This window comes from Suricata suricatta, chromosome 1, assembly GCF_006229205.1.
Source record: "Suricata suricatta isolate VVHF042 chromosome 1, meerkat_22Aug2017_6uvM2_HiC, whole genome shotgun sequence".
Classification (NCBI taxonomy): Eukaryota; Metazoa; Chordata; class Mammalia; order Carnivora; family Herpestidae; genus Suricata; species Suricata suricatta.
The window spans coordinates 187709325-187723066 of record NC_043700.1 but is presented as its reverse complement, the minus strand read 5'-3'; the positions used below and the strand labels follow the sequence as shown (position 1 = coordinate 187723066).

The window sequence follows — 13742 nt, the reverse complement described above, 5'->3', positions numbered from 1 at the left end:
GAGGACTTACCTGATTTCAGCTCTGATGCAGTTCCTCAGACACACACCCACAAGCCACACCCACATCCCCTCCCACACGTACATGTCCACATGGGGGAATTTTCCATTGAGTAAATTTGGAAAAATTTAAAATGTTTTGGTTCAAAACTTTTCAAAACCATATGAATAAGCTTCATCAACTTGTCTAATGTTGGCCTCCGTGACCAGCACTCTGATAAGTGTTAAAATGGAAAGGCAGTAGATTATCTTATGTATTGGGTACTTGTCTGTTTCTTCCCTTTCATTCACCACTAGAACTGCAATGTTCTCAAGAGTGCTTAGCAATGAATGCATATGCACTGCACAAACAGGAGCTTACAGTGAGGTTATTATTGAAGATGAGCAAGATATAAATTGATCGAGAATGGTAGTTATTTAGTCAAAAAAATGTCTTGAATGCAGATAAATCAGATAAAGCTAAGATTTCTCTCCCCTATTGAGCCTAGGAATTGAGTGACACTTTTCAATTGAAAATGAAATACTAGTTGAAGAGGGATTAACCCCCTTTGGAATTCGGGCCAGCCCAACCTGAATCATTGAACTTGGAATTACAGAATCAATAAGCAGCTAGACACTGAATGGCATTGTGTATGAAGATGTTGGTTCAGCCATGACTATGTTACCAAAAGATTTGGGCCAAGGATATACAGTGTGCTCACATATACACTGGGTTAGCAATACCTGTCCTGCCTTCTTTACAAAACTGTTGTAAGAACAAAATACAATGAAAACTTATATATCCTTATTGTTCAGTCATCAATTACAAGCAATACGTCCTTATCACAGTCAACACGGAGAGCCAGAATCACTGGGGTAGGCCTGCTGGTGGGCCACTCGGCTCGCTCTTGAAAGAACTTGCTGATGAGTGAGTTATCTGACAGCCTCCTGCTACCGCACCTTCTGGATCGCCCATGGTATCTGAAGGTTGTGTTTTCCTTGGAGAGTCTCTGGACAGTGACTTACGTGGTGGTGTACTAAGACCTAACCATCTCCGTCCCACATGGGACTATCTCCTCTATGCACAGCACTTGCTCTGGATCATAGCAGTGGACTGGCCAAGGACTCTGGACTCTGCCAGAGCTGCATTTTGGTCGAATGGTTTTCCTACTCAAGTCTCTCTCTTTCCCTCTCCCTTCTCGTAGGATCCGAGCACGTCACAGCCCAAAGGCTCTCCCTGCCTTGTTCTATTTCATCTCCCCTTTATCTTTCTTAGGAATTATCTCCAATAAATGTTTGCACGTCTATCTCCTGTCTTAGAATCTGAGTCCCAGAAGACCCAACAAACATGGTCCCTCAAACCCTCACCATCTAAAAAGCAACCCTGTCAATATTTTGAATTTTTCCTTCCAGAGATTTCCATTATCTATAAGCAGTGGGGTCTTTATTTTAAAGTGGTTCGTTGCTACTTCCTTTTCCTCTTACCATCATATCGGACATTTATGAATAAAACATTCTGAAAGACATAAGCCTTGTAAAATACCAGCCACCACCTGAGGTTCATCTGTTTTAACTACCGCAGTGCTCGAAGAGACTCAGACAATGTTTGCACGCACAGTGTTGAATGGCATGGCCCTGGTGAACAGGCAAATCGGAGTTCCCTGCCATCTCCCAATAGCTTTGTAGAAGGAGGGTCCGATTCATCCTGCACATGAGCTGTGGCCTCTGCGCAGCCTGTTTCCATGGCGGCCTGGGTCTGCTGAAGTCCAGCTGAGCGCAAACAGCAACCATACTACCTTCAGTTCTGAGCTGTCTGCTCCTTGAGTAGCCAAGCTCCAGTTTAGACACTCTTGCCTCTTGGTTCACCTGCTACCTGTGGGTGCCCTTGAAGGCAGGGTCACTTGGGTATCAAGAGTCCTAACTGACAAGGAGCTTCTTCATCAAATGCTCCCAACCTGACTCAGAGACATCACTTTCTGATGACCTTGTGACAGCAAAGAGCCTATGCAGTTGTCGGTTCCTGGGTAGGTGCTCGCAGCCCCTTTAAGAGCACTCCTTGGATGCTCTTTCAGATAAGATGATCCTGAACATGGTTTTGTGTTGTTTCCATTGGTATCTCTTCCCTTCTAATTCTATTTTGACTTTACTTCTGCGTTAAAGCAACTACTGAATCAATATTCCATAAATTTCACGTACAGGCTTTGATAACATTTGCAAGTCATTATGTACATTCATTTCAGCCAGAGCGCTCTCTCTCCTTTAACTGACTCCACTAACGGGTTCAGCTATGTATACATTTTCATGTGGGTAAATCTGTATTTTCGAATTGTTTTTCTCTCTTTACTTTAACTTTTCACCTTGATTGTACAATTCTACAGGGAATGTCCTGGGAAAGTGTGCTTGGATGGAACCAGAAAAGATGGGTAAAAATGTGAGCTCTTACTCTTAAGTACTGAGAACAAACTGAGGGTGGACGGGGGGTAGGGGAAAGGGGAAAGTGGGTGATAGGCACTGAGGAAGGCACTTATTGGGAGGAGCACTGGGTGTTGTATGGAAACCAAGTTGAAAATAAATTATATTTTAAAACGTGAGCTCTTTTCCTTCATTAAGTGAGATCAGTAACCTTTTTGAGCCTCTTTTTCCTCATCTGTATCATAAAATAGGAACAAATTAAGATCCTCTAGCCTTTGGAGTTGACAATATTGCGAGGTGTGCAGTGTTCCTTCAAGATCACACTTATCTGAGGACTGTTCTCTTCCTTTGAAGGAAATTCTACCATGGAAATTAAAAATAAATTTTTTGAACTTTCACTCAGACTTCAACTTACTCCCTGACTACGATTCTGCTAATTCCATTTGTCTTAAAGCCCCTCAGCAAGAGTCCTGAAGCCTGGGCCATGGCCATTTCACACCAGAGTAAGAGTATTTCTGGTTTCTTCCAGGTGATATTCATAAACAGCCTCCTTTTCTACTACACTCATCCCTACAACTGAATTTCCAGGATGAGAAATACTATAGAGCTTACATTCACCAATATCTTTAGCATAAAGAATCTCAAAAACATAAATTTACAAGTCCTACCACTTCTGAAGTAAAGGCAGGGCCAGGTCCTATAAAGAGCATAGACTCTGGCGTCTCACATAGATCTGTCCTGTGTGAGCTGCAAACATTTAAGAAAAGCTTCCTGTCACCTTTATTTCTCATCTGTGACATAAGCACGGCAACCACGTTTACAGTTCTCTCTTTTGATGGTATGTTTCTAAAAGCCAAGTTTTATTTTCTGCTTCTTAAAATACTTTTTCAGTGGCTTGAACTTGCTAAACTGAGATTGATTATCCAATTTCCATGATAAAATGTTTTTTCTTTTTCTCCAAAGTCAAGGAAGTGATCCTTCGAAGCCACGGAACATCATCTTTTGAAATAAATGAAAAATGGGAGAGGGGTTAGATCTCCTGAGCTGGAGAGAGCACAGAGCTCAGGCTACCAAGGCGAGAAGCATCAGCTGAAGGGAAGAGGCCGAGTCAGGTAGCACTGCGTCCTGTGGGTTCCAGTTTTATCTTTCCCATCAATTAGCATGATGGGGAAATACTTGTAGTGTTCGATCATGTCTTCCACCGAATCAAACTTCTGAAACACAAAAGAAACTTAATGAAAATGTAAATACCTTTTGTGTCTGTGGGTTAAAGCATAGAATATGATGCTTCATTTTACTTAGGGAAGAAGTTAATTCTCTCTCTCTCTCTCTCTCTATATATATATATATATACATATATATATTTTTTTTTTGAATTGTGAAGGTGTGTCAGAGAGTGATTTTTTTAAAGAATGTGGAAAGCCAGCTCTCGAAGGATGAGTGATAAAAATGATAAACTAATAAGGGAGAGCAGGGTGCTGGGGAGACCAAAAGTGAGTGCGTCAGGATTCCACCTTCACTTAGGAAGCTGGGGGGAAGGCCTCAGCGAGCTTCTGTCCTGGAGACCGTTCTGTTCCAAGGAGTCCTGGGGTAACAGAAGGAACAGAGCCAGCCGCCGGGTGCCGATAGCTGTTAGCCAATGTCACTTCTTTCCCAGGGCTTCTTGTGAAACAGCGAGATGATACCAGATCTTCACATTTTTATGTTGTTGAAGGTGCACAGATAAAGGGCTACGGTGGCTGAATGGATAGTGAGATTATTTCCTTTTTTCTTTTTTCTAAAGTTTATTTATTAGAGAGCGTATGAGAGAGAGAGAGAGCAAGAGCGAGAGAGAGAGAGAGGGGGGGGGGACAGAGGATCTGAGGCAGGCTCAGAGCTGTCAATGCAGAGCCCAGTGTGGGGCTCCAACTCATGAACCATGAGATCATGACCTGAACCAAGATCAAGAGTCCACCGCTTAACTGACTGAGCCACCCAGGTGTCCCAAGATTATTTCAAGTTTAGGGAATCAGGATGTGCTTTGCTGAAGATGCTGGCTTGAGGTGGGTTATACTTTCTGGGTGATTCTAGATAAAGGGACAAGAGGGCTGAAGGATTCTAAAAGCAGGGAAAGAGGCGTGAAGGAAGACAGGGGTTGAGGACACCAGGGGCAGACAGTGATTCTGCTGGACTGGGTTCGGGTGTGCTCTCAAAGGGAACACTGGAGGACAAGTGGGAAGAGCTTGCCCAGCCTGCCTTGCACACCTAAAGATGATGCATGCCCTCAGTCCTCCTCGGCCACAACCCTGTGAGGTGAGCAGGGCAGGCGGCCTCGACAGAAGAGCTAAGGAAACTGCAGGTCAGAGACGTGGCCTGACCTGCTCGGAGGTCACACAGCGAGGGGGCCAGGACCAGGAACGGAACCTCGTTATTTGGGACCCGAGTCTGTTCTTTCCTTCTGTAGCTTGCCTGTGGCCTGTGACCCTGGATTCCAACAGGCCAGGACAGAGACGACACAGCCCGAAGGGAGGGACCCACAGTGGGGGTGACTTTGACGCTGCTCTAGGGTCATACACACCCCTCCCTCTGCCCAGTGCGCCCCAGCACAGAGATGTTTGCAGGCCTTTGGGACACCCAGCAGGGAGTGAGATGGCCCTGGTGCCTGTCCTCACAGGGATGACATTCCAGTGGGGACAGAGGGAAAAGAGCTTCCTATACAGGTAGGTAATTTCATTTTGGGATAATGTGCTCTGAAAATAGTCAGCTTGGAACTCAAGAGGGACCTTCCCTTGGGGCTGCATGTGGCTGCTGAGGGGGACTCCTCTTCCCTCAGGGGGGCTCTGAGGTGAAGTGCTGGAGACCAGTAAGCGCCATGGCCATCCTGTCCTATTCTGGCCACTCGTGGAGGGTGTGAAGAGTAAAGAGGGGTCCCACTGCGGGAAAGACTTGAACGAGGCAGGGAACGATGAATTTCCTGACATGGACCAGTCCCTGGATCCACTCCGCTCCTGCCTGTCCTTATGACGGAGTTCACAGGGTTCCCCGCTGTTCCCACCCAAGCTCATCTGACTTTGGGTTCTGTGTTTTCACACTAAAAACAACCCTGATTAAATCTGTAAGTGACTTGCCCCTCTGGGCCCGTTACTGGATCAGGGTTCAGTGAGACAATCCATCTGCTCACCCCTAATACATATACAATAGTACCTGGTGCTCATCTGCCGGTGGTTCCGTGGGGAAAGCAAGTGCTGTGTTACAAGGTCGTGGGTGAAAGGTCTCCGGGGACCAAGTGCCTGAGTTCCAAACTAGGCTCGCCCGCTCACTAGCTGTGTGACCTCAGGCAAGTTTCTTACACTCTCTGTTTCAGTTTCTCTTTCTATGACCAGTGATGGTAACATCAGTGCCTACCTCCGAGGGCCATTGCGAGGATTAATTGAGTTGACACACATACAGCGTTTAGAAGAGAACTTGGTATACAGTGAGTGCTCAATAAATGTCAGTCATTACCATGACCTCATCCTTCCTAGGTTTGCCAAGAACATGGACAAAGCAATGAAATCATGGAGAGGTTTATAGACTACCACTGTATGCTTTCCATGCCTTCAGGAAGGCTTTTTTTAAATGGTCTTTCATTTCCAGTTATAAACTAAGAACAGAGTTTTCTCTGTTTTCATATTGGACAGAACTAAAAGTAATGAAAAGACACTTCCAAGCGGAACTCTTCTGTAAAGTTGGTTAACCCATGTGGCACAAAGGAAATCCTCTACCCTGATGTCCATCTTCAGAGGGAAAGTGCTTGCTTCCAGAATATTCTCATTCCTGTTATCTTTAGGATGCTCATGAAATAATGAGCTCAGTATTAATTGTTTTAATAACCTACCACATGGATGCCATTTTATATGAAATTATAATTTTAATAAGTGGTAGGAAGCAAGGCATCATTTCTTATTAGTCCCTCCTCGTGATAGGCCCACAACCGATACATTAAAGAGACTTTTAAAAAATATTATAATTAAGCTCTTATTTTTATATTAAATGATTTTTTCCCAGGAGGAGAGCAAATGTCATCTTAATATTAGATCTTAAAAAATTGGTTTATGCATCAGGCTCTGTGCTGACCACTGAGAACCTGGAGCCCGTGTCAGATTCTGTCTCCCTCTTTCTGTGTCCCTCCCTTGCTCATGCTCTCGCTGTCTCACTTTCTCCCTTCTCTCAAATAAATAAACATTAAATAAAATTTAAAAATTTTGTTTAAATCCTTGGTGTTTGGCCTATATACCAGCTGTAAGCAGTGTTTCACTGCCAAAAAGGTAAGTAAATCTGTTTGGGCACAGGCATAGGAGTGAAAGAAGTAAAGAGAAGAAGTAGAGGAACTAAGAAGCCCTAAGCTCCTGGGTTCATCGTTTGTCTCTGTCTACTAGTTTTTAAAGTTTATCAAGTCGGGGAGTCTCGGTGGCTCTGCTGACTCTTGATTTTGGCTCAGGTCATGATCTCATGGTTCGTGAGTTCGAGTCCTGCGTCGGGTTCAGTGCAGACAGTGCGGAGCCTGCTTGGGATTCTCTCTTCCTCTCTCTGCCTCTCCTTGCTCTAAATAAATAAACTTAAAAAAAAGAAACAAGTAAACATCTATCATAATTTTCAGTAATGTATCATAACCATCTGAAGGACAAGGAAAGGTCTGATGATTAAAATTGCTCCTTTCTATGAGCGTTCACAGAAGTGTTGACAAACATGATTTCTAAACTGAGATGCAGGGTTCACGTCTGGCAGCAGATGAAGTTCCCGAGGGTGTTAACGGCAGGTGCCTCTTCTGGCCAGGGCAGGGATTCTGCCAGCTGCTAAGTATTTCCAGCCTCACCCCTGCATAAGTACATGCGTAGATGGGCACAGATTAGCAGGGTCTCCCTGGCTGGCAGGGACTCTGTGTGTCCAGAATGGAGATTCATTCTAAGAGGAGGAAGAGACAACATGACCATGTGGCCCACAAGCCAAGGAGCCACAAACTGTCCATGGCGGCCAGAAGCTGATGGGAGGAAGGAAAGAAGGATCCTCCCTCCGTGTCCAGAAGCCCCCAGAACCACAAGAGAATACATTTCTGTTAAAAAAATTTTTTTTTTAATGTTTACTTATTTTTGAGAGAGAGAGAATGACAGAGTGCAAGAGGGGTAGAGGCAGCGAGAAAGAGAGAGGGAGACACAGAATCTAAAGCAGGCTCCCAGCTGAGCTGTCAGCACAGAGCCCGACGCAGGGCTCGAACTCACAAACCACGAGATCATGACCTGAGCCAAAGTGGGCGCCTAACCAACTGAGCCACCCAGATGCTCCACATTTCTGTTGTTTTAAGCCCCCATGTTTGTGGTGCTTTGTTACAGGACCTAGAGGATGAAGGCAATGGGTCCTTCTGAAATCTGAATTCAGACGTGAGTTTCTAGCCACGTGGCTGACAGGATGACGCAAATACCTGATCTGCAGTAAAATGGACCTTCGCAGGCTTATATTTGGCAGACGTGTGTGGGTTTGCTCGCCTTCAGGGGCCTCGTCCAAGTGTCCCCTGCAGCCCCTCATGTCCTGGGGAGAGCTGCACCTCACCTCTTTACAGGGGGCACAGGCCTGATGCAGGGGCTTTCGGGAATCATTTACGAAGCAAACTCACACTGAGGCAACACCTGCCTTTATGGGTTAGGCACTTTTCACATCATCTCATCCTACATGTAATAACTCCCTGGAGACAGGCATCGCTGCACTGGATGTGTGGTGAAATTCTAAGGCAGCCCCAAAGCCACGCAAAACCGAAATGGTCCCTGACGCCCCTGCATCTCATTACCCTTCTCTTGCAGAGTCAGACTAAGCCCCTCTTTCTTTACTTGAGCCCCAGATGACGTAGCTAGTGGCTGGCTTGGACTCAGCAGAGCCTTCCGGTATCCGGTTCTTTCTCCCTTCTGCAAAGCTGGGAGAGGCTCCCCCAGCAAGGCGGGGGTGCCCACACATGGTGGGGGGCAGGCGGAGCTGGGAGCAAGCTAGACGTCCCAGCCTTGTGCCAGTGCCCGCTCGTTGGGAGGACGGGCAGGGAGAACCAGGGGAAAGCGTCATTTCCCACCCAGGGCCTGGCACACAGGAAGCTTCCCAAAAAGTGTTAACGATTCCTCCGCCCACGTTCTGGGCTGTTTTCAAGGAATGGGGGAAGGGTTGGGGATTGTTTGCATTCGGTCACGATGTTATCCGAGACCGTATGAGTAGTTTTGCAGGATGAAAAATAAACCTCAGCCTTGCCGTGCACCTGCTGTGACGGGGGCGGGGCGGGGGGGGTGGTTACTTAACATTTTCTGTATTCCTGTCAGCGTCTGTTAAATGGAAATGTTGGAGGCACCTAAGTCCCAGGGTCCCTATGAGGACAAAATCCATCCACTTAATTCGTAATTATTAACTGCATAGGGTGGCTCCTGGGCACAGCAAACAAATGTGTTACATAAACACAGGAAAGAGAGAGAGAGTTTTGCTTGGGGGGAATGCATGGGAGGAGAAAATTCCGGAATAACCCAAAAAGGGTTTTCTTAAAATAGGCATTTGGATCCTTAAGGGGCCTTGGTGACCGTAACTGGAACGGCTCACCTGGCAGCCGGCGGTCTGATCTGGACTGATCTGGACGGTCACAGATGGTAACGGCTTCCCTGCGGAGGCAGCGAACGGGCTGACAATCTGATTAAACGCTATTCAGCTGGCTGTTTCCTCTTTTACGAGCAGACCAAAGTGTGGCATGCTGGGAAAAAGCGATGACCTCTTTAGGTCCCTTCCCTCTCTCGCTGGTAATAGGGGCTCTGGAGGGCGTCCTTCCCAGAGGTTTTTGAGATCCGTGCGAGAGAGCAAAGGACGCAGCATCTGGTCAGGGGCCCCCGCACATCAGGGCATGTGACTTCCACTTTCTGTGTGTCCCCAGTATTTAAAAGTCATATACGGCTTTTAAAATAGTGTGAGCAGTTCTATGAACTGGAAGGCGATAGAGGACAGAGGGAAACTGAGCTGGGAGGGTCACTAACCATAGGCATCTGGTTAGGGGGGGCTGAGCCCCAGTTATTACAGTGACTCAGCAGTAACAGGGAAACATAATAACGAACACCTACGTAGGCTTGCTAAGCCCCAGGCTGGCTCGGAGTGCGGTACGTTGGTAAGTCACTAATCCCCATCACAGAAAAGAAAGTTGGTTACTTCTCTCTAGCTTTGCCATAACTCTCTCTTTTTGTGAGAATTTATGTACTAATATTTAGCAGATTTATGTATTACTCTATCTACCCACTCATGCCCCCTTTGACGTCAAAGTGTGCCCAGGCTCCAGCAGAGGCTGATGCTGACCGCACCTCACCAGCCACACGGGTTCTCAGAAAGGACTCTCGATCAGACACGGGGTTTAAGCTGGAGTCATTTTTTAAAAAAATATTTATTTCTGAGAGAGAGAGAGGAAGAGAGAGGGAGAGGGAGACAGGACCCCAAGCAGGCTCCGAGCTGTCAGCACAGAGCCCGATGTGGGGCTTTAACCCACAAACTGTGAGATCATGACCTGAGCCGAAGTCGGTGCTTAACGGACTGCGTCCCCCAGGCGCCCCTACGCTGGAGTCTTTAGGCAGGCAGCTGCCGACAGGACTCCTACATGACTGCCTGCCGGGTGCCTTTTGGCAGCCCCGACCCTGTCCCTCATTTTGGTGGACAGTGAAGAATAATGGATAGTGTGTCAAAGTTTTGTGTTCACACCGTATTTGTTTTCTCAGTCCTCTGTAACAAAGTACCACAGACGGAGCGGGGTGGGGGCACCTAAACAACAGAACTGTACTGTCTCACAGATCTGGACGCTGAAAGTCCAAGATCAAGGTGTGGGAACATTGGTTCCTTCTCCCTCCTTGGTGCGTAGACGGCCATCTTCTCGCTGTGACTTCACGACCATGTATGACTGGGTCCTAATCTCTTTTTATAGAGACCCCAGTCATATTGGCCTGGGCCCGCCCATATAGTCACACTTTACTGTAATCTCCTCTTTAAAGACCCTAGCTCTAAATACCCAATTACGTGGATGATTGGGTGACTCAGTCCATTAAATGTTCAACGCTTGGTTTCAGCTCAGAGCATGATCTCACAATTTGTGAGTTCGAGCCCCACGTTGGGCTCTGTGCTGATAGTTTGGAGCCTGCTTGGGATTCTGTCTCTCCTTCTCTTTCTTTCCCTCCCCTGCTCCTGCTCGCTCTCTCTCTCTCTCTGTCTCTCTGTCTCTCAAAATAAATAAATAAACTAAAAAAATACCCAAACACAGTCATATTCTGAGGTACTATCTGTTAGGGCTTTAATATATGAATTTGGAAGGGGAGGCAGGGGACAAAATTCAACCTGTAATACATACCAACAGATAAAATTGAGGTCTGGAGATGCTAAATGAGAATCACTGAATTAAGAAGTCTAGACAAGAAAAGAACATTACATTTGAAGAAACTAAAGTTCAGAGAAGTCAAGTCACTGGCCTGAGCTCACATACTTAGTCAATGGTGACTCAGAATTTGAACCTTACCCTTCCCTACCATCCCCCCTCCTGCCTTCCTTCCAAGAAAAGTTGAAAGAGCAGCTTCTCCTTGCCCTCTCACTCACTATTTGTAAGTAAGACCTGTCAGAGCCTGTTTCGCTAGATCGAAGGTCGGAGCAACTGTTATGTGGAGGAGATGTTATGGGTTAATGTGAGGTGACGCAGCTAGACCAGGCCTACCGGAAACACGGTCAGCCCAAGTCAGTCTCCTTTCTCCTCTGTTTTTATACAGTTATCATGAATGCCCTCACTGATTGATTCTCTTAGCCGCCTATCAGCAGATCCGTACTGAGGTTGGGCCAACTCAACAGGGCACTGAATGCTGTGATTGAGCTCACATTCAATGTGGAGACACAAACCTAAGGGTTCCTAATGCCATTGGATGCTGTTAGGATGTCTGCATTGGGAATCTGGCCCTGGGGTGGGTAAGGAATGTGGCATTGACACTGACACAGGCTTCAGAGGAGGCCTTCCAGGAGGCAGAATGTAGATGTGTCCTGCAGAGTGAGTTTTCTTTAATGGGCAGAGCATTGCTGAGGTGCATGGAATGGTTAGGATTGGCTGGGTCCCCGAGGGCTGAAGCGTAAAGTGGGAAGGGATGCTTCTAGAAGGGGCTGGGAGGAAATTACAGTCTCCACCTCCAGGGCGGTGCCCTTTTCTCCTATCCGGCAGTCATAGGGATGTGACTGATGACTTGGCCAGCACCCCCCAATGTATCCCCTTGCTGTCATTGGTCTGGAAAACAGAAGCTGTCAGGTTACACCCACCTCATCTCCCCTGAGTCCTGTCCCCAGGGCAAACTGCTGATTCTTCTCCAGGAAACGGATTTTCACATTGTAGACTTTGTTCCCATAAAACACCACCAGAACGTAGGGTTCTGCCCTGGATTTCGTGGAACAGTCTCGGACCAAGAAAGTGCCGTCCTGAAACAGAAGGAAGAATGGTGTCTTGTCAGGCAGGCCAGCACCCCGCCCTAACAGGGCTGGCAATAGCGACACTTGTGTATATGAGGTTCCCAAATGGCTTTCTTTTTGGCAAACAGTTCTTTGGTTCACTTTAATCCAATGAGTATTTATTGAATGTCAGTATGTTCGAGGGGTCTTGTTGTTTTCTGAAAAGTATACCGGTCAGATCATGACATCCTCTTCTTTCAAATCTTCCAGCATCCCCGACTGTCCTCCATGCCGTGCCTACAACCTTAGCGTGATGTTCATGGATAAATGCGCCAGCCTGGCTTGGGGATTATGTTTCCCACATGGTGGCTCCAGCAAAGCCACTGTTTCTCAAAGGTGCCCTCTTGCTGTTGGGCTCTCAGCGTTCTCCCAGGCCACCTCATCTGCAGGCAGTAGCCGTCCACCTCCCCTCCTGGAGGGGCTTCCTTCCCCTGCCCATGTTCGCATCTTTCCTGTTCTACCTGACGCTCAGGTGTTATTCTAGAGACAGTGGGAGCCACTGCAGATGTCAGCAGGAGAGGCTAAAGGGATTAAGAAGATGTCTGAGAGAGAGGGGGAAACCCAGAAGCTTCTGTGTGACAGAAGCCAAGGGAGGAGATGGAGGATTTCCAATAAAAGATCAATTAGTGTGAAATGGCCTGAGAGCTGCAAATGGCAGAATGCATGGACCAGATGTATCCTAGGGAGTAGCTAAAGCATGGACCAGATGCATCCTAGGGAGTAGCTCAAGGTGAACATCTGGTCATTAATGCCTAGGAAATGGAGCCGTTCTCTCGAATGGAAGCTCACCTACAAGGCTTGGTTTTGTGGTTACATCATATCTTTTATATGATGAAAAATACTGAAAAATCTGTAGCTGTAATTGCATGGATTCTTATGCAGGTAATTATAAATGATCTATGAGGATAGATCAAATTAGATGTTGCAGTGCTTCCCATTTTTATAGAGACAGATCTATATAATAATTTATACATATAATTAATTTTTACATATAATTATCATTCTACAGACTATGTTTTATATCTACATATCAATAACTATATTATAGAAAGCTAATATTTATAGTGTAGATATTCATAATAATGCTTGGGAAATTATGTAATAATACTATTAGGATATTAGATTTATAAATAATACTAAAATACTATAGTGATGTGATAATGCTGGTAACTAAGGTTTATCGAGACTTGCTTTCAAGATGCTAAGCATTTTGCACACATTATTTCATGTGATGTTTACACCATTTGAATGTAAATTCAAATTTAAGAAGTCATTTTCTTCCTATTTTATAGGTAGGGAAAGTAGGGTCTAATTGCTTAAGTGAATACACTTATGCATCATGGCTAATTAGTAGATAACCTAAAAGTCAAGCTCAAACCCTTGCTCTTTAAATGTATCAGCCACTGAGTACATAAAGTGGGATTGAGGAATTTTCTGGAACTTGCTCTGCCTCAAACATTCAGCGGTAATTGAAGCCTTAAGATTCAAGCACAGAACACTGCCCAAGATGAGGAGGCCAAGACACGTCACCAATTTTTGGGATTATCGTCTTAACCTCTGCAATGAGTATGTCACAACGAATCTGGGCAATCCTGCAACTTCAATGAAATTATCTTTCAATAATTGGAAACATGTTTTGACAAAACAGAGGCCAACAGAATAGGAAAATATGAAGTCATCCAACTGAGATTCTGTTTTCTCAGTACTTTTGTGGGAGGAGACAGAAACAGGCAAGCAGAAGGGGAGCAAAAGGAGCCTTGACAGAGTGCCCAGATGTTGCCGGAAGGACGTTATGTGATGTACACGCTGCTCTTCTAGCACCATCCACGTGGCAGCTCCTGGAAGCGGGTCTCTAAGAGTAATTT

The 13742-nt window shown here is 46.0% G+C and overlaps 1 protein-coding gene across 1 annotated transcript in view; it reads right to left on the bottom strand.

Moving 5' to 3' along the window:
* Positions 1 to 3218: 3218 nt before the first annotated feature.
* CLNK (cytokine dependent hematopoietic cell linker) overlaps positions 3219 to 13742 on the bottom strand; it is a 153039-nt gene continuing 142515 nt past the window's right edge. The window contains exons 17-18 of the mRNA XM_029952384.1: positions 11692 to 11847; positions 3219 to 3602 (exon numbers count right to left, since the gene is read on the bottom strand). Coding sequence (XP_029808244.1) covers positions 3474 to 3602; positions 11692 to 11847 — 285 coding nt within the window. The 3' untranslated portion in view covers positions 3219 to 3473. The remainder of the gene's footprint in view (positions 3603 to 11691; positions 11848 to 13742) is intronic.